The following is a 22230-nucleotide window of genomic DNA, read 5'->3' on the forward strand; positions in this document are numbered from 1 at the left end:
GAATATTACTCAGCCATAAAAAGGAATGCAATTGAGTCAGTTCTGATGAGATGGATGAACCTAGAACCTATTCTACAAAGTGAAGTGAGTCAAAAAAGAAAGATGAATACTGTATTCTAATGCATATATATGAAATCTACAAAAATGGTACTGAAGAATATATTTACAAGGCAGCAATGGAGAAATGACCCAGATAATCATGATGGTGTGATCACTCACCTAGAGCCAGACATCCTGGAATGTGAAGTCAAGTGGGCCTTAGGAGGTATCACTACAAACAAAGCTAATGGAGGTGATGGAACTCCAGTTGAGCTATTTCAAATCCTAAAAGATGACACTGTTAAAGTGTTGCCTTGATATGGTGGCAAATTTGTAAAACTCAGCAGTGGCCACAGGACTGGAAAAGGTCTGTTTTCATTCCAATCCCAAAGAAGGCAATGCCAAAGAATGCTCAAACTACTGCACAACTGTACTCATCTCACACACTAGTAAAGTAAAGTTCAAAATTCTCCAAGCCAGGCTTCAACAGTACGTGAACCTTGAACTTCCAGATGTTCAAGCTGGTTTTAGAAAAGGCAGAGGAACCAGAGATCAAATTGCCAACATCCAATGGATCATTGAAAAAGCAAGAAATTTCCAGAAAAAACATCTATTTCTGCTTTATTGACTATGCCAAAGCCTTTGACTGTGTGGATCACAATAAACTGTGGAAAATTCTGAAAGAGATGGGCATACCAGATCATCTGACCTGCCTCTTGAGAAACCTGTATGCAGGTCAGGAAGCAACAGTTAGAACTGGACATGGAACAACAGACTGCTTCCAAATAGGAAAAGGAGCATGCCAAGGCTGTATATTGTCACTCTGCTTGTTTAACTTATATGCAGAGTACATCATGAGAAATGCTAGGCTGGAGGAAGCACAAGCTGGAATCAAGATTGCCGGGAGAAATATCAATAACCTCAGATATGCAGATGACACTACCCTTATGGCAGAAAGTGAGAAAAAACTAGAGTCTCTTGATGAAAGTGAAAGAGAGTGAAAAAGTTGGCTTAAAGCTCAACATTCACAAAACTAAGATCATGGCATCTGGTCCCATCACTTCATGGTAAATAGATGGGGAAACAGTGGCTGACTTTATTTCTTTGGGCTCCAAAATCACTGCAGATGGTGACTGCAGCCACGAAATTAAAAGACGCTTACTCCTTGGAAGGCAAGTTACGACCAACCTAGACAGCATATTAAAAAGCAGAGACATTACTTTGTCAACAAAGGTCTGTTTAGTCAAGGCTATGGTTTTTCCAGTGGTCATGTATGGATGTGAGAGTTGGACTATAAGGAAAGCTGAGTGCAGAAGAATTGATGCTTTTGAACTGTGGTGTTGGAGAAGACTCTTGAGAGTCCCTTGGACTGCAAGGAGATCCAGCCAGTCCATCCTAAAGGAGATCAATCCTGGGTGTTCACTGGACAGATTGGTGTTGAAGCTGAAACTCCAATATTTTGTCCACCTGATGCGAAGAGCTGACTCATTTGAAAAGACCCTGATGTTGGGAAGGATTAAAGGCAGGAGGAGTAAGGGACGACAGAGGATGAGACAGTTAGATGGCATCACCGACTCAATGGACATGAGTTTGGATAAACTCTGGGAGCTGGTGATGGACAGGGAGGCCTGGCATGCTGTGGTTCATGGGGTCGCAAAGAGGCGGAGATGACTGAGTGACTGAACTGAAGAATGGAGATACAGACAGAGAGAATAGACTAATGGATATGGGGAGAGGAGAGGAGAGGGTGAGACATAAGGAAACAGTAACATGGAAACTTAATTACCATATGTAAAGTTGATAGCCAATAAGAATTTGCTGTACAGCTTAGGAAACTCAAACAGGGGCTCTGTATCAATGTAGAGGGGTGAGATGAGGTGGGAGATGGGAAAGAGGTTCAAAAGGGAGGGGATATATGTATAGCTGTGGTTGATTCATGTTGAGGTTTGACATAAAACAACAAAATTCTGTAAAGCAATTATTCTTCAATAAAAAATAAATTTAAAAAATCCAAATTGGAAAGGAAGTAAAACTGTGATTGTTTGAAGATGATATGGTGACATGGTACTATACACAGAAAATCCTAACCATGCCACCAGAAAACTACTAGAGCTCATTAATGAATCTCGTAAAGTTGGAGGATACAAAACTAATATAGAGAAATCTGTTGCATTTCTATATGCTAACAATGAACTATCAAAAAGAGAAATTAAGTAAATAATCTAATTTACTATCACGTCAAAAAGAATAAAATACCTAGGAATAAATCTACATAAGGAGGCAAAAGAACTTCACTAGGAAAACTATAAGACACTAATGAAATAAAGAAAAAGAGATGGAAAGATATATCATGTTCTTGGATTGGAAGAATTAATATTGTTAAAATGAACATACAATACAGGACAATCTACAGATTCCATGCAATTCCTATCAAAACAACACTGCAGCCGCTGTGGAAAACAGTATGGAAAGTTCCTAAAACGTAAATACGGAACTTCCATGTGACTCAATAATTACACTCCTAGGTAGAGGTGATTTATACTTTTATAGATATATATGTGTGTGTGTTGCTTTATTCAATATTTAAATTGAAGTATATAGTTTTCTACTACTGATGTATACTATTATACACCAATTTTTAAACTGGTATACTATTTAAAATTGATGTATACTATTATACAGTATATGTTACGGGTGTACTATACAGTAATTTCACAATTTTTAAAGGTTATATTCCAATTATAATTATTATACAATATTGGCTTTATTTCTCATGTTGTACAGTGCATCCAATATTTTGTAATAACTGTAAATGGAGTCTAACCTTTAAAATTGCATTAAAATTTTCTTATTTTTTAAAAAGTACCAGTGGAAACAGAAAAATGCTTAAATAAATAGATACTGCAAACTAGTAAATATAAGAAAAAAGCAGCAGACTCAGACACAGGGAACAAACTACTGGTTACCAGTGGGGAGAGGGAAGGGTGGAGGGGCAACATAAGATTAGTGGATTAATAGCTACTAACTATTAGTCTTAATGACCTGGATAACCGTGGTGGTGTGATTGCTCACTTAGAGCCAGACATCCTGGAGAGTGACATCAAGTGGGCCTTAGGAATCATTACTATGAACAAAGCTAGCGGAGGTGATGAAATTTCCAGCTGAGCTATTTTAAATCCTAAAAGATGATGCTGTTAAAGTGTTGACTCAATATAGCAGCAAATTTGGAAAACTCAGCAGTGGCCACAGGACTGGAAAAGGTCAGTTTTCTTTCCAATTCAATGCCAAAGAATGTTTAAACTACTGCACAATTGCACTCATTTCACATGCTAGCAAAGTAATGCTCAAAATCCTTCAAGCAAGGCTTCAATAGTATGTGAACCAAGAACTTCCAGATGTACACACTGGATTTAGAAAAGGCAGAGAAACCAAATCAAATTGCCCACATCTGTTAGATCATAGAAAAAGCAAGATAATTCCAGATAAATATCTACTTCTGCTTCACTGACTGCTAAATAAAGTTTTTGACTGTGTGGATCACAACAAACTGTGGAAAATTCTGAAAGAGATGGGAATACCAGATCACCCGACCTGCCTCCTGAGAAACTTGTATGCAGGTCAAGAGGCAACAGTTAGAACCGGACATGGAACAATGGACTGGTTCCAGATTGGGAAAGGAGTATGTCAAGGGTGTATATTGTCACCATGCTTATTTAACTTATATGCAGAGTACATCATGAGAAATGCCAGGGTGACTGAAGCTCAAGGTGGAATCAAGATAGCGGGGAGAAATATCCATAACCTCAAATATGCAGATGACACCACCCTTATGGCAGAAAGCAAGAGGAACTAAAGAGCCTCATGATGAAAGTGAAAGAGGAGAGTGAAAAAGCTGGCTTAAAACTCAACATTCAAAAAACGAAGATCATGGCATCTGGTCCCAACACTTCATGGCAAATAGATGGGGGCAAAATGTAACCATGACAGACTATTTTTTTGGATTCCAAAATCACTGTGGATGATGACTACAGTCATGAAATTAAAAGATGGTTGCTTCTTGGAAGAAAAGCTATGACAAACCTAGACAGGGTATTCAAAAACAGAGACATCACTTTACCAACATGGGTCCATATTGTCAAAGCTAATGTTTTTCTAGAAGTCATGTACAGATGTGAGAGCTGGACTGTAAAGAAGGCTGAACGCTGAAGAACTGATGCTTTGTGGTACTGAAAAAGACTGTTAAGAGTTCCTTGGACAGCAAAAAGATCAAACCAGTCAATCTGAAAGGAAATCAACCCTGAATATTCATTGGAAGGACTAATACTGAAGCTGAAGCTCCATTACTTTGGACACCTGATATGAAAAGCCTACTCATTAGAAAAGACCCTGATGCTGGGAAAGATCGAAGGCAGGAGGTGAAGGGAATGACAGAGGATGAGATGATTGGACGGCATTACCGACTCAAAGGACATGAGTTTGAGCAAGCTCTGGGAGATGGTGAAGGACAGGGAAGCCTGGTGTGCTGCAGTCCATAGGGTTGCAGAGAGTCAGACATGACTGAGTGATTGAACAACAACAATATACCTATGAATAATCACTTTAAATAAATTAAATTCTCCAATCAAAAAACAGAGTAACTGAATAGATTAAAATAAACACACACACACACACACACCCCTACATGCTGCCTACAAGAGACCCACTTCAAATCCAAAGACACAGATTGAAGGTGAAGGGATCCAAAAAGATAATCCATGCAAGTGGAAACCAAAAGAAAGATAGAGTAGCTGTACTTCTATCAGACAAATAAAATTTGAAACAGAAACTATAATAAGTGACAAAGAATGGTATTACATAAAGATAAAAGGGTCAATTCAACCACAGGATGGAACATTGTGCACTCAATATAGGAGCAATAAATATACAAACCAACTGTTAACTGACCTAAAGGAAGAAATATATAGCAATAAAGTAGGGGGCTTTAATACCCCCACTTACATCAACAAATAGAACATTTAAACTGAAAATCAATAAGAAAGCATTGTCAGTAATTTCCTTGTGGTCTAGTGGTTAGGACTCCATGCTTTCACTGCCAAGAGTGTAGGTTCAATCCTTGGCTAGAGAACTAAGATCCCACTAACCGTGTGGTGTGGCCAAAAACAATAACAAAATCAAACAAAAACCATAAAAGAGTAGCATATTTAAATGACATATTTGATCATATTAACTTGACAAATATATATAAATAGATAGAACATTCCATCCAAAACAAACAGGATACAGATTCTTCTCAAGTGCACATGGAACATTCTCCAGAATAGATTATATGTTAGGCCACAAAACAAGTTTTAACAGATTTAGGATTAGATTAAAATCATATTAACTATCTTTTCTGACCACAATATTATGAAAGTAGAAATCAATTACAAGAAGAAAACTGGAAAATTTACAAATATGTGGAGATTATACAACATGCTACTGAACAACCAATGGATCAAGAAAGAAATCAAAACCCAAATTAAAATAGTACCTAGAGACAAAAGAAAATGGATATATCACATACTGAAATTTATGGGATGCAGTGAAAGCTATTTCACAAGGAAAGTTCATAGTAATAAATGCCTACTTTACAAATAAGAAAAGTCTCAAACCAGTAACAAATTTATACTCCAAGGAACTAGAAAAAGAAGAACAAAGTCCAAGTTTAGTAGAAGAAAGGAAATCATAAAGAATTACAGCAGAAATAAGTGAAATGGAGGCTAACAAGATGTCAAACAAATAAAAAAAAAATCAATAAAACCAAGAAGTGGCTCTTTGAAAAGATAAACAAAACTGACAATTAGCTAGACTCACAAAGAAAAAAGATAGAAGGCTCAAATAAATAAAAGAAGAAATATGACATCTGATATCACAGAGATACAAGGATCAGAAGTGACTAGTATGACAATTATACAGCAATAGTATTAACAATTAAGAATAAATTAATCAATAACTACAACATACAATCTTCTAAGACTGAATCATGAGGAAACAAAAATTGAACATACTCATTACTACTATTAAGGATACTGAATCTGTAATTTTAAAACTCCTTATGAACAAAAGTACAGGACCAGGACACTTCCCGCTGAGTTCCACCAAATATTCACAGAAGAATTAATACCAATTCTTCTGAAACTCTTTCAAACAATAGAACAGAAGGCAATATTTCCAAACTCATTTTACAATACCAGCATTATTCAGATACTAAAACCAAAGACACTACAATAAAAGAAAATTACAAATATCCCTGATAACAAAGATGCAAAAATAACAAAATTTAGCAAACTGATTTTAACAATCTATTAAAAGGATCATACAACATGAGCAAGAGGAATTTCTACCAGGGGTGCAGAAATGATTCAATATCTAGAAATTAGTCAATGAGGTATATCACATTAACAAAATGAATAGTTTGGAAGATCATCTCAGTGTAAAAAGAAAAACTGAAAGCATTTCACAAAATTCAACATTTATGATGAAAGCTCTCAACTAAGTGGGTACAGAGGGAAAGAAAATACTCAACATAAAACTGGCCATGTATGATAAACCCATAGATAACATTCCACTCAAAAGTGAAAAGCTGAAAGCAATTTCTCTAAGATCAGGAATAAGAAAAGGATGCCCATTCTTGCTGCTTTTATCCAACATATTAATGGAATTCCTAGACAGAGCAATTTGGCAAAAAACAAACAAAAGGTGTCTCCATTGGAAAAGAGGAAATAAATCTGTCACCATATTCAGATGGCATGATAGAGAAAACCCTAAAGACTACCCCAAAACTGTTAGAGTAAATAAAGTTGCAGGATATACAACTGATGAATAGCAATCTATTGTATTTTTACAGAGTAAAAATGAACTATCTAAAAGAGAAGTCAAGAAAACAATCCTATTTGCAATTGCATCAAAAAGAATAAAATACCTAGGAATAAATTTAACCAAGGAAGTGAAAGACTTATACACCAAAAACTATATGATACTGATGGAAGAAGACATAAATAAGTGGGAAGATAGTCTATGCTCATGGATTGGAAGAATTAACACTGTTAAAATGCCCGTACTATACAAAACAATCTATAGAATCCAAGCAATCTATCAAAATTCCAATGACATTTTTCACAGAAATAGAAGAAATAATTCTCAAATTTGTATGGGACCACAAAAGACCCTGAATAGTCAGAGGAATTTTGAAAAAGAATAACAAAGCTGGAGGCATCATGTGCCCAGTTTCATATTATAGTTGTCATAGTCTATGGCAATCAAATCAGTCTGAGATATGGGGAGGAAAACAAACATGGATTAACGGAACCGTGTAGAGAACCCAGAAGTAAACACACATACACACGGTCTATCAATTTATGATGAAGGAGCCTCGAATATACAACAAAGACAATCTCTCCAATAAATGGTGTTGGGAAACTGGAAAATCACATGCAAAGAATGAAACTAGACCATTTTCTTACACAATATACAAAAATTAACTTCAAATGAATTAAACACTTCAATGTAAGACATGAAACTATAAAACTTCTAAAAGAAACATAAATAATAAGCTAAACATAGGTCTTATTGAATTTGAGTGTTTGACATCAACAGCAAAAATAATTACATTAAACTAAGCTTCTGCACATCAAAGGAAACCATCAACATAATGAAATGGCACCCTACTAAATGAGAGAAAACATCTAAAAATCACTTATCTAATAAAGGGTTAATATCCAAAAATACATAAAGAACTCATACAACTCAACTGCAACACAAACAAAAAAACTGAATCAACCTGAGTAAAAAATGAACAGATGATCTGAATAGACATTCTATGAAAGAAAACATACAGGTGGCCAACAGATACATGAAAAAATGCTCAACGCCACTAATCATCAGAGAAATATAAATCAAAACCAAAACAAGATATTACTGCACACCTGTCAGAACTGTTATTAACTAAAAAACAAGAAATAACAAGTATTAGCCAGAATGTAGATAAAAGGGAACCTTTGCACACTGTTGATGAGAATGTAAATTGGTGAAGCCATTATGGAAGAGTATGGCGATTCCTCAAAAAATCTAAAACTAGACCTACCAGATGATCCAGGCAACACCCACTTCTAGATATTTTTCCAAAATAAATGATAACACTAACTAGAGAAGAAATATGTACCCTATGTTCTCTGCAGCATTATTTATTTACATTAGTGAAGATGTGGAAACAGTCTGTACATCCATTGATGGGTGAATGGATAAAGAAAACATATATGTACATAAAGTCCCTGGTGTCTCAGACAGTAAAGAATCTGCCTGCAATGTGGGAGACCTGGGTTCAACTCCTGGGTTGGAAAGATCCCCTCAAGAGGGAATGGCAACTCACTCCAGTATTCTTGCTGGGAAAACTCCATAGACAGAGGAGCCTGGCAGGCTACAGTCCATGAGGTTGCAAAGAGTCAGACATGACTGAGCAACACACACACACACACACACACACACACACACACACACACACACACATACAGTAGAATATTATTCAGACATGAAAAATAATGAAACTTTGCCATTTGTGACAACAAGGATGGATCTTGAGAGCACTGTGCTAAGTCAAATAAGTCAGACAGGAAAAGACAAATACCATACAATCTCACTTATATGTGGAATCTAAAACAAAATGAAAACTAAGCTCATAGATACAGAGAACAGATTGGTAGTTGCCAGAGGCATGGATTTGGGGGTGGCCAAAACGGGTGAAAAAGTTGACTTAAAGCTTGACTTAAAGTCAGACTTAAAGTTGACTTAAAGTTGACTTAAAGTTAGAAAACTAAGATCACGGCATCTGGATTTGGGGGTGGCCAAAACGGGTGAAAAAGTTGACTTAAAGCTTGACTTAAAGTCAGACTTAAAGTTGACTTAAAGTTGACTTAAAGTCAGAAAACTAAGATCACGGCATCTGGTCCCATCACCTCATGGGAAATAGATGGGGAGACAGTGGAAATAGTGGCTGACTTTATTTTTTGGGGTTCCAAAATCACTGCAGATGGTGATTGCAGCCATGAAATTAAAAGACACTTACTCCTTGGAAGGAAAGTTATGACCAAGCAGAGACATTACTTTGCCAACAAAGGTCCGTCTGGTCAAGGCAATGGTTTTTCCAGTGGTCATGTATGGATATGAGAGTTGGACTGTGAAGAAAGCTGAGTGCTAAAGAATTGATGCTTTTGAACTGTGGTGTTCAAGAAGACTCTTGAGAGTCCCTTGGACTGCAAGGAGATCCAATCAGTCCATCGTAAAGAAGATCAGTCCTGGGTGTTCATTGGAAGCACTGATGTTGAAAGCTGAAACTCCAATACTTTGGCCACCTCATGCGAAGAGTTGACTCACTGGAAAAGACCCAGATGCTGGGAGGGATTGGGGGCAGGAGGAGAAGGGGACGACAGAGGATGAGATGGCTGGATGGCATCACCGACTCAATGGACATGAGTTTGAGTAAACTCCAGCAGTTGGTGATGGACAGGGAGGCCTGGTGTGCTACGATTCATGTGGTCGCAAAGAGGCGGACACGACTGAGCGACTGAACTGAACTGAAAATGGGTGACAGGAGTCAAAAGGTACAAACTTCTACTTTAAACAATTCCAAATGGTGTAAAGTACAGCACAGTGACCACAGTTAATAATACTGCATTGCATGGTTGAAAGTTGCTACTACAGCAAATCTTAAAAGTTCTTGTCACAAGAAAAAAATTCTGTAATTATGTACGATGTTATTAACTAGACTTATTGTGGAGATTTAGTCACAGTATATACAAAATACTAACTCATTAATGTTCAATACCTGAAAATAATATGTCAGTTATATCTCAATAAAAATTTTTAAATATAAAACATAATTTTATATCTGACAAGTCTACCGTATCAACTATCCTGAAGAAAAATGCAAATATTTGGATTACCAAAAACCCACAAAAATCAATACACATTTAACTTAGATTTGAATTCAAGATGTTAATGAACTGATGCATCCAAAAGGAACAATTAGAATTGTAAAAACAAAAGAAAGCATAGAAAAATTTAAAAAATAATATACAAATGAAGTTAATATATTAAAAGGATACATTTCTTACTGCACACATTACTGTTTCTATTTTGGTTATTTCCTTACCTGTGGATGTGTAATTTTATCATTTGTTTTTTGTCCACCTGGATCTCCCACTACTGCTTTTCTTGTTTCATTTTCCAATGGTATATATTTTGAATCTTCACCTTTAACTTTTAATTTACCAGTACCCATTTCTGTGGTTGTCTTGGTCTTTGCCTCACTTTTAAGTAATTCCTTTTCTTGATTTAGGAAATAGGCAAGTTGCTGCTTAGCTCTTTCAGCTTCCTGTTTTTAAAAGAGTAACTGTCAAGTATCATTTCTGTGACATTTTCCTGCCAATATTATAATTTTCAGGAATCTTCATATATTCATGTCCACACTAATTCTCAATTTTATTTTTACAGAGTAAAAGAATGCTAAATTAAACCACTGGTATAATACATAGTTTAACAGATCCATAATTAAAATTAAAAACTATGAAGGAATCTCTTCTACTTAAACAGCTATTTTTATACCCAAGAGGTTTTCCTGCCCACTGTTTAAGGTTCTAGTTATAATACAGGCACAATAAAAGTTAATAAAATGCATATATTATAGGTGATAGAATGTACCCAAGATAATTAAGATCTATAATATCAAATAGTAAACATGAAAAATAATTTATTTCTTCTAGAATTAAATCTTTCTTTAAAAGTCATTTTTAATAAATTTTAGTTTCATAAAATTAAGTTACTTGTATAAAAGAATATATAAATCAATAAAAAAAGTTCACAATCTCCCCACAAACAGAAAATGTACTGTTGACATATATACTTTTTAATTATTTCTAAATATGCTAGTGCATATGTATATATGAATTTTTAATTTTTATCCACATTGGATCATACTATACACACATGCATATATGCTCTTTTCATTAAATACTGCCACAGTATGTTCTCATTGGAGAAGGCAGTGGCAACCCACTCCAGTTTTCTTGCCTGGAGAATCCCATGGACAGAGGAGCCTGGCAGGCTATAGTCCACAGGGTTGCAAGAATCAGACGTGACTTAGCGGCTAAAGAGAGAGATTCCCATGATGATAAATATGCATCCAAATTAGAACAGCTAACAGAAAGAAAGTTGCTCAGTCCTGTTTGACTCTGTGACCCCATGGACTATACAGTCCATGGAATTCTCCAGGCCGGAATACTGGAGTGGGTAGCCTTTCCTGTCTCCAGGGGATCTTCCCAACCCAGGGATTGAACCCTGGTCTCCCACAGTGCAGGCAAATTCTTTACCAGCTGAGCTACCAGGGAAGCCCTAGGTAACAAGTAAATTTTAATAATATATCTTAACTAATTTAGCAAATTGCTTATCAGTGGACATACTGGTAATTTAAAAACTTTTGCTATTAAGAATTTCCTATTCTACATACTTGTACAAACTTTGTACACCTTTTTATTATTTACAATAAATTTTTAGAAGTGGAATGGTTCACTGTAAAGACTCTGTTTTTCCAAGACTTTTGCTATATATTTTCTTCCAGAGAAGTATCAATCCATACTGACAATAGAAGTATATGAAAGACCTGCTCATCTCAACATAAGTCCACAAATATTAAATATTTCTGTTCCTTCAATTTTTTAAAAAAAAGTAGTTGGTAAAATATACCTGTACTGCTGCTATTTTAATGTTTTTTATTACTGAGTCTTAGTTGCAGCACACAGGATCCTGCCCTGTGCAGGATCTTTGAAGCATGCGGGCTCTTAGTTGCAGCCTGCAGGATCTAGTTCCCTAACCAGGGATTGAACCCAGGCCCCCTGCACTGGAAGCATGGAGGCTTAACCACTGAACTACCCTCTCGCTGTTATTTTTTAATTGCATTTACTTGGTAATTTGTACAGCTGAATATATTTGTATGTTTATTGGCAATGTGTGTTTCTCAATTGACTTGCCTATGTCCTTTGTCTATTGAGGAGGAAGACTATCCATATTTTCTGTGGATACATAAAAGACCTTGATATGGAACATTTTATAAAGATCTTCCATTTATCTTTATATCTTACAAAATTTTAACCATAAAAAGTTTTATTTTATATATTTATAACCAAATATATACACATATTCTTTTTGGTATAATGCTTAGAAAGCCCTGCTTTAGCCAAGACATGTAATTGTTACTCAGTGCTTCTTCCAATTTATACATAGTTCACTTAGTATGCCTAGATCTTAAATCAATTTGTAATTTGTTTCAGTATATTAAATCAACTAGAAATCACAAGTTTTTCATAGTAGTTTACTTTTGTGACTTTTATCTGTCTATAAAAAATTTTAATAAGCAAAACATCAAAATACAAAATTATCATATTTATTTGAATCTGTTTCTGGACTTTTCATTCAGTACCAAATTTAGAACCACACTGCTTTAGTAATATATTTTTATGTCTTATATTAATTTTTGATGAGCAAATCATAATTGTTCTTCTGTAAAATAACCAGTTTCTTATCTCAATATATCTTATAATTCTGCTAAGCTCAAAAAGACTCCACCTATATCTAGAAATAAATTGCTTTAAGCGTGTATATCAGTTCTCTCTCTAGCTTACTATTTTGGAGAAAATAAACATCAAATTTTATCAATATATTTCTACTACATTAAATGAAAATACTATAAGCTGGCAAAACAATACAATATATAGATTCTTGGTTTACAAATTAAAAATTATTCATTTAAAAAGTTGTTTAAGGATATTTTCTTCAATTTTTCACAATACGAAGGAACATGACATCTTTTACCTGTAAAGCTTGTTTCAGTTGTTCCCGAAGAACTTTGTTCTCAATTTCCAGAGCATGTGCTACTTTCTAGGATGTAATATGGGGTGGGGGAGAAAAGTATTCATTTGTTTTTTTTAAACTAATTTATTGTCATAATTATTATCTTTCTAAAACCCATAGATAGCCAAGATGATGACTTGAGCACAAACATTTACTACATACTTCTTAGGCACAATGACAGATAACTTACAGCTCAGCTGGTGAACAATCTGCCTGCAATGCAGCAGACCCCGGTTCAATTCCTGGGTTGGGAAGATCTCCTGGAGAAGGGCTAGGCTACCCACTCCAGTATTCTTGGGCTTCCTTGGTGGCTCAGCTGATAAAAGAATCCGCCTGCAATGTGGGAGACCTGGGCTCAAATCCCTGGCCCTGGGATGGGAAGATCCCCTGGAGGAGGGAATGGCTACCCACTCCAGTATTCTGGCCTGGAGAATTCCACAGACTGTTTAGTCCATAGGGTCACAAAGAGTTGGACAGCAACTTTCACTGTCACTTTCCTAAGAATATAGCAGAATCCAGAGCTTCAGCAACATGACATTCCCAATGTCCAAGGTACAATTAAGAGTAATTCAAATTTGAAGAAACAGGAAAATGAGACTTACTCTTAAAAGAAAATCTACAGGAAAGGTGATTGAAGATGGGGCATAGCAAGAACCTCCTCCCATGGATCAACAAATATACACCTGCAAAGAGATTAACTCCCTGTGAAAAGAACCTTGGAACTAGTCAAGCATGCTCCACAACAAAGAATAGAAAGGACTACATCAAGACAGGTAATAGAGGAAAAGAAACACTCTCACTAAAAACCATACCCCCAGCATGATGGCACACAACAGAGAGGGATCTCACCAGACAGGCACTCTTGACAGGGCAGCAAAGGGCTGGTGCCCATGTCAGGAACCCTGGCTCCTGAATCTACACCAGAGAGAGGAAGCCCAAGTGACCAGAAAAAAAAAAAAAAAAAAAAAAGCCTAGCCAACACCATGACTGCAGTTTGGTGAGTCCTTGAGCACAGGATACAGCTAAGCTACGGTCAGACTTCTAAGCCATTCAAACCATGAAAACAATTTAATTATTTTAAGCTGCAAAATGTGAGGTAACTTGTTATGCAGGAATAGAAAACTAACACCATAAAGTTGTTCCTTTTATATTCAGTATCTCAAGAAGTACTCTCATTATTTTCCCAAATTTATGCTATTTGATTCTTGAAACATGCAGGTATATACTTGTGGGACACTTAAGTCCAGTCACTCACTGGAAGAGAGTGACCAAATGGGTGACATGATGCTCTGATGGTTAAGAAGTTTTAACTTTCAGCAAAAGATAGTTTATCAAAGAGAAGATAAAATAAAGGGTTACTTGTATTCTTTTCAGAATACACATGGATCACATGAAAAAGAGTGAGCTATATTAACAATCTCCGAAATATTTTTCTATTCACCTCTTGCATCTCACACATTTCTGAGATAGATGGGACAGCTATTATTTTATCCATTTTAGTGATGAAAGACAAAGTTCACCCAGCAATCCCACTTCTGGGCATACACACCAAGGAAACCAGATCTGAAAGAGACACGTGCACCCCAATGTTCATCACAGCACTGTTTATAATAGCCAGGTCATGGAAGCAACCTAGATGCCCATCAGCAGACGAATGGATGAGGAAGCTGTGGAACATATACACCATGGAATATTACTCAGCCATTAAAAAGAATTCATTTGAATCAGTTCTAATGAGATGGATGAAACTGGAGCCCATTATACAGAGTGAAGTAAGCCAGAAAGATAAAGACCATTACAGTATACTAACACATATATATGGAATTTAGAAAGATGGTAACAATAACCCTATATGCAAAACAGAAAAAGAGACTCAGAAATATAGAACAGACTTGTGGACTCTGGGAGAAGGCGAGGGTGGGATGTTTCAAGAGAACAGCATCAAAACACGTATATTATTTAGGGTGAAACAGATCACCAGCCCAGGTTGGGTGCACTGGGAAGACCCAGAGGGATCGGGTGGAGAGGGAGGTGGGAGGGGGGACCGGGATGGGGAATACATGTAAATCCATGGCTAATTCATTTCAATGTATGACAAAAACCACTGCAATGATGTAAAGTAATTAGCCTCCAACTAATAAAAATAAATGGAAAAAAAAAAAAAGACAAAGTTCAAGTAGGTTAAAGGGACCTGTCCAATGTCACTTAACTAGTAAGTCTGTTCTGACTCATAATATGTGTTCTTTCCTCTATGACATTGCCTATAATTGAGTGAATAACAGTAATTTTCATAACCTTGACAGTAAACATATCTGAATTCACCATTTGATTTTCTAAAACTTGCTGAAAAAAGTCAACCAACAGTAAAGAAGCATTGTAAGAAGAAATTTAGTACACATGCACATACACAAACGCACATACACCTGTATTCACATACATATGTTGTCTATATAAACAGTTATCAGAGCATTATTAATCAAATTTAGATGCACAGGGAGAGATTCTGTGTTACCTGGACTTGAGGCACATTTTCTTTTACTTTAAGCTCTTTCCCTACAGACTTCTTCCTGAAAAAGAAATATTTTTAAATATATCATAATGTTTTATGATATCTGATGACTATGCTTTCTTGATGAGTACTTAAATCATTTTAAAGAAAAGAAATTTTGAGAGGTGCACTCAAGATGATGGAGTAGGAACACTGTGAACCTAACCTCATCCCAGAGGCACATCAATTAGAACTATTTACAGAGCAACTATTGATGAGAATGACATGAAGACCAGCAGAGAAGATTTTCCACCAACAAAGATATAATGAAGTTAATTACTATAATGAGATGAACATGAAGAGCAAAGACTCAGTATAGTGAAGAACCACACTCCTGAGTAGATGACCCACAAATGGCAGCATAATCACAATTGCAGTGGTTCTCCCCCAAGGAATGAGGGGTCTGAGTTCCACATCAGGCTCCCTACCCCATGGGTGCTATACTGAGAAGACAAATCCCAAGAATATCTGGCTGTGAAGGACAATAGGGCTTGCATATTGGAGAGCAAGAGGGCTGAATCTATGTAGGAAATACAGAGCCTACTCTTACAAGGAGCATGCAAATCTCACATGCTCTTAGTCTCCAGTACAGGGGCAGTAATTTAAAAGAAACCATGGGGCTTCCTTGGTGGTTCAGTAGTTAAGAACCTGCCTTCCAATGCAGGGGACACAGGTTCAATCCCTGGTCAGAGAACTAAGACCCCATATGCCATGGGGCAACCAAGCCTGCATGTCACAACTACAGAGCCCAAGCACTACAACAAAGATCCTGCAAGTTGCAACTAAGATCCAATGCAGTCAAAAATTAAATAAATATTTTTTAAAAAATTAAAAGAAGCCAAGGTTGGACCTGGTTGCTGATCTTGGAGAGCCTCCTAGAGAAGCAGGAGGCAGCTGAGACTTCCTCTGAGGACACAGAGGTGGTGGCAGCCATTTTTGTGAGCTCATTCCACCATGAGGACAAATTGCTGGCAGAACCACTTTGGAGTCTTCCCTCTAGACTATTAGTAGTTAGTCTAATATTCTAATTGGCTTATCCACTCACCAGCCAATTGACACTAATCCAAGACATCCCTGAACCCCAGCCTGGATACCCAGCCCTGTCCACCAGAAGGCCAGCAGCCACTACACAAGGCATGGTCTAGCACCCTACCTCAGGAAACAAAAAGTCTCAAATAAACAATCTCACCTTACACCTAAAGGAACTAGAAAAAGAACAAAGTCCAAAAATTAGTAGAAGGAAAGAAAAAGAGTTTGGAGCAGAAATAAATGAAATAAAGATTTAAAAAAAATTTTTGAAGATCTATAAAACTAACAGTTGGTTTTGAAAAGTTAAATAAAATTGATAAAACTTTACCCAAACTAAAAAAGAAAGAGGGGGCCCAAATAGAAAATGAAAGAGAAGTTATAAAAAAATTAAAGAAGTTACAACACACACCACAGAAATACATAAGAGATTAGCACAATTATACACAATAAAATGGACAACTTAGGAAAAAATGGACAAATTCCTAGAAACAATTTCCCAAGACTAAATCAGGAAGAAATAGAAAATACAAACAGCATGATTACCAGAAATGAAATTGAATCAGTAATCAAAAAACTGCCAATGAACGAAAGTCCACAATCAAATCACTTCATAGGTTTTACCAAACATTTAAGAAACAATTAACACTTAGCCTTCCCAAACTATTCAAAAATTTAAAGAGAAAGGAACACTCTGAACTCATTATATGAGGCCAGCAAAACCCTGATATTAAAACTAGACAGATACTACCAAAAAGGAAAGTTACAAATCAACATCACTGATAAACATAGATACAAAAATCTTCAACAAATATTAGCAAACCAAATTCAACAATACACTAAAAGGATTATAGGACTCCCCTGGTGGCCCAGTAGTTGACAGTCTGCCTGCCAGTGCAGGTGACATGGGTCTGATCCCTACTCCGGGAAGATCCCATATGTGTGCAGCTACTAAGCCCATGCACCACAACTACTGAACCCAGGCTTTAGAGTCTGCATGCCACAAGAGAAGCCACTGCAATGAGAAGCCTGTGCACCACAACTAGAGAGCAGACACTGCTCACTGCAACCAGAGAAAGCCTGTACGCAGAAATGAAGACCCAGTGCAGCCACAGATAATTTTTTTTTTTAAAAGAATCGTACACCATAATCAAGTGGAATCCTAACCATTGTTGCAAGGATAACTTGACATCCAAAAGTCAATCAACATGATAAAGTACATTAACAACAAAGAATAAATATTATACTATCATCACAATAGATGAAGAAAAACTTTTGACTAAGTTCAAAATCCATTTATGAGAAAAACTCTAAACAAAGTAGATACAGAGGGAATATACCTCAACATAATAAATGTCCTATATGACAAACCCAAAGCTAACAACATACTCTATGAGAAAAAACTGAAAACATTTCCTCTAACATCAAGACCAAGACAAGGATGACCACCACTTTTATTCAGTATTTTCTAGCCACAGCAATCAGACAAGACAAAGCATAAAAGGAATCCAAATTGGAAAAGAAGAAAAAACTGTCACTGTTTCCACATGACATATTTAGAAAATCCTAAATATGCTATCAAAAAAACTATTAAAGTGAACTCAGTAATGTTGAAGGATACAAAATAAACATATAGAAATCTGATGTGTCTCATACACTAACAACAGACTATTAGAGAAATTAAGGCGATTCCCTTCACTGTTCATTTGAAACTACAACCACATTGTTAATTGTTAATTATACCCCAATGCAAAATAGAAAGTTAAAAAAAGAGAGAAATTAAGAAAACAATCCCAGTCACAATTGCATCAAAAAATAATAAAGTACTTAGGAATAAATCTCAAGGAGGTACAAGACCTGTACCTTGATACTCATAAGAAAATGATAAAAGAATTAAAAATAACATAATCAAGTGGAAAAATAGTTCATGTTCACGAATCAGAAGAATTAACACTGTTAAAATGACCATACTATTCAGAGAAATCTATCCATATAAAAATACTGCAGACATTTTTCACAGAACTAGAACAAATAATCCTAAAATTTCTATAGCAACACAAAAGATCACAAATAGCCAAAACAATCTTGAGAAAAAAGAACAGAACTGGTGGTTATCATGTACCCAGATTCCAAGATTTGGTAATATAGTTTGAAATCAGAGCACAAAAACAGACACACAATTCAATGAAACACAATAGAAAGCCCAAAAATAAATCCATATGTATGTGGTCAATGAATCTAAGACAATGAAGGCAAAAATGTACAATGGGAAAAAAGCATCCTTTTCAGTAAACATTGCTGGGAAAACTAAACAGTTACATGTAAAAGAATTATACTGGACTACATTTTCACACCACATACAAAAACAAACTCAAAGACTTAAATATAAGACCTGAAACTGTAAAACTCCTAGAAGGAAACGTAAGTGGTACACTCTTTAACACTGGTGTTAGCCATATTTTTGGCATATGTCTCCCCAGGCAAGAGAAACAAGAAAAAGTAAACAAATGGAACTACATCGAATTAAAAAGCTTTGCACAGCAATGGAAACTATCAATAGAATGAAAAGTCAGGCTACTATATAGAAGGAGAATTTCCACATATATCTGATAAGGGTCAATATTCAAATACAAAAATCTCCCACAACATAAAAAAAACCCCAAACCTGATTTTAAAATGGCAGAGAATCTGAATAGACATTTTTCTAAACAAGGCATCTAGACAGCTGACAAAAGATGCTCAACATTACTAATCATCAGGGAAACGCAAATTAAAATCTCAATGATATATCCTTACACCCGTCAGAATGGCTATTACTGGCAAAAATGTAAAGAAAAGGGAACCCATGGTGCTTTGATGTGGGGAAAGTAAATTGGTGAAGTCACTATGAAAACCAGTACAAGAGTTTTTCAAAAATTTAACACTACTACTACCACATGATCCAGCAAGTCTACTTCAAGTATTTTTCCAAAGAAAACAAAAATACTCTCCACAAAATGCCCGTTTACTGTAGCATTAATTACAGTTGCCAAGTAATGAAAGTACTCAAGTACCCATCAACAGATGAATGGATAAAGATGTAGTGTATGTATGTGTGACATATACACACAAATACACACACACACACATATGTATATGTGCTTAGTGACTCAGTCATGTCCAACTCTTTGTGATCCCATGGATTGTAGCCTGCCAGGCTCCTCTGTCAATGGGGATTCTCCAAGCAAGAATACTGCAGTAGGCTGTCCAGGGGATCTTCCCAATCCAGGGACTGAACCCAGGTCTCCCACACTGCAGGCAGATTCTTTACCATCTGAGCCACGAGGGAAGCCCCATATATATATATATATATGTGAGTGTAACCATACATACACACACACACACACACACACACACACACACACATATATATATGACAGAAAATAACTCATCCATAAAAAAGAATGAAATCGTGCTACCTGTGACAAAATGGATGGACCTAGAGGGTATTATGCTAAATGAAATAACTCAGGTAAAGAAAAATACTGTATGATTTCACTTATACATGGAATTTGAAAAACAAAACAAATGAACAAACACAGCAAAACAAGCAAACTCATAGATACAGAGAACAAACTGGTCGTTACCAGAAGGGAGGAGGACAGAAGGATAATTAAAATAGGTAAGGAAAATTAACAAGTACAAACTTCTAGTTATAAAATCAGTAAAAGTCACAGAGACATAATGTACAGAATAGGGAATATAGTCATTAATATCATAATAACTGTCTGACAGACAGGTGTGATTATTTTGAAACACATTAAAATATCAAATTACTATGCTGTATGGTGGTGGTGGTAGTTTAGTAGCTAAGTTGTGACCGACTCTTGCAATCCCATGGACTGAAGCCCACCAGGCTCCTCTGTCCAAAGGATTCTCCAGGCAAGAGTACTGGAGTGGGTTGCCATTTCCTTCTCCAACTACACTGTATACCTGTAACTAATGTATCAATTATACTTCTAGAACTAACACCCAAAAAGGATGTCCTTTTCATTATAGGGGACTGGAATGCAAAAGTAGGAAGTCAAGAAACACCTGGAATAACAGGCAAATTTGGCCTTGGAGTACAGAATGAAGCAGGGCAAAGGCTAACAGAGTTCTGCCAAGAGAACGCACAGGTCATAGCAAACACCCTTTTCTAACAACACAAAAGAAGGCTCTACACATGGACATCACCAGATGGTTGACACCAAAATCAGACTGATTATATTCTTTGCAGCCAAAGATGGAGAAGCTCTATACAGTCAGCAAAAACAAGACTGGGAGCTGACTGTGGCTTGGATCATGAACTCCTTATTGCCAAATTCAGACTTAAATTGAAGAAAGTGGAGAAAAACCAATGGACCATTCAGGTATGACCTAAATCAAATCCCTTATGACTATACAGCGGAAGTGAGAAATAGATTTAAGGGACAAGATCTGATAGACAGAGTGCCTGATGAACTATGGATGGAGGTTCATGACATTGTACAGGAGACAGGAATCAAGACCATCCCCAAGAAAAAGAAATGCAAAAAAGCAAAATGGCTGTCTGAGGAAGCCTTACAAATAGCTGAAAAAGATGGAAAGCGAAAAACAAAGGAGAAAAGGAAAGATATTCCTATTTGAATGCAGAGTTCCAAAGAATAGCCAGGAGAGATAAGCAAGCCTTCCTTAGAGATCAACACAAAGAAACAGAGGAAAACAATAGAATGGGAAAGACTAGAGATCTCTTCAAGAAACTTAGAGATACCAAGGGAACATTTCATGCAGATGTGCTCAATAAAGGACAGAAACGATAGGGATCTAACAGAAGCAGAAGATATTAAGAAGAAGTGGCAAGAATATACAGAAAAACTGTACAAAAAAGATCTTCACAACCCAGATAATCATGATGGTGTGATCACTCACCTAGAGCCAGACATCCTGGCATGTGAAGTAGGCCTTAGGAAGCATCACTATGAACAAAGCTAGTGAAGGTGATGGAATTCCAGTTGAACTATTTCAAATCCTGCAAGATGACGCTGTGAAAGTGCTGCACTCAATATGCCAGCAAATATGGAAAACTCAGCAGTGGCCACAGGACTGGCAAAGGTCAGTTTTCATTCCTGTCCCAAAGAAAGGCAATCCCAAAGAATGCTCAAACTACCACACAATTGCACTCATCTCACACACTAGTAAAGTAATGCTCAAAATTCTCCAAGCCAGGCTTCAGCAATATGTGAACCATGAACTTCCAGATGTTCAAACTGGTTTTAGAAAAGGCAGAGGAACCATAGATCAAACTGCCAACAACCGATGGATCACTGAAAAAGCAAGAGAGTTCCAAAAGAACATCTATTTCTGCTTTATTGACTATGCCAAAGCCTTTGACTGTGTGGATCACAATAAACTGCGGAAAATTCTGAAAGAGATGGGAATACCAGACCACCTGACCTGCCTCTTGAGAAACCTGTATGCAGGTCGGGAAGCAACAGTTAGAACTTGACATGGAACAACAGACTGGTTCCAAATAGGAAAAGGAGTACAACAAGGCTGTATATTGTCACTCTGCTTGTTTAACTTATATGCAGAGTACATCATGAGAAACACTGGGCTGGAGGAAGCACAAGCTGGAATCAAGATTGCCAGGAGAAATATCAATAACCTCAGATATGCAG

The 22230-nt window shown here is 36.5% G+C and overlaps 1 protein-coding gene across 19 annotated transcripts in view; it reads right to left on the bottom strand.

Annotated features, from left to right (window-relative positions):
• The window catches only part of CCDC7 (coiled-coil domain containing 7), a 257870-nt gene that overhangs the window by 205726 nt on the left and 29914 nt on the right, over positions 1-22230 (bottom strand). For all 19 annotated transcript variants that reach the window (XM_070472033.1, XM_070472029.1, XM_070472034.1 and 16 more), the window contains 3 exons: positions 15491-15545; positions 12940-13005; positions 10226-10447 (listed from right to left, as the gene is read on the bottom strand). In XM_070472033.1, the coding sequence (XP_070328134.1) occupies positions 10226-10447; positions 12940-13005; positions 15491-15545 (343 nt within the window). The remainder of the gene's footprint in view (positions 1-10225; positions 10448-12939; positions 13006-15490; positions 15546-22230) is intronic.

This window comes from Odocoileus virginianus, chromosome 9, assembly GCF_023699985.2.
Source record: "Odocoileus virginianus isolate 20LAN1187 ecotype Illinois chromosome 9, Ovbor_1.2, whole genome shotgun sequence".
In the NCBI taxonomy this organism is placed as follows: Eukaryota; Metazoa; Chordata; class Mammalia; order Artiodactyla; family Cervidae; genus Odocoileus; species Odocoileus virginianus.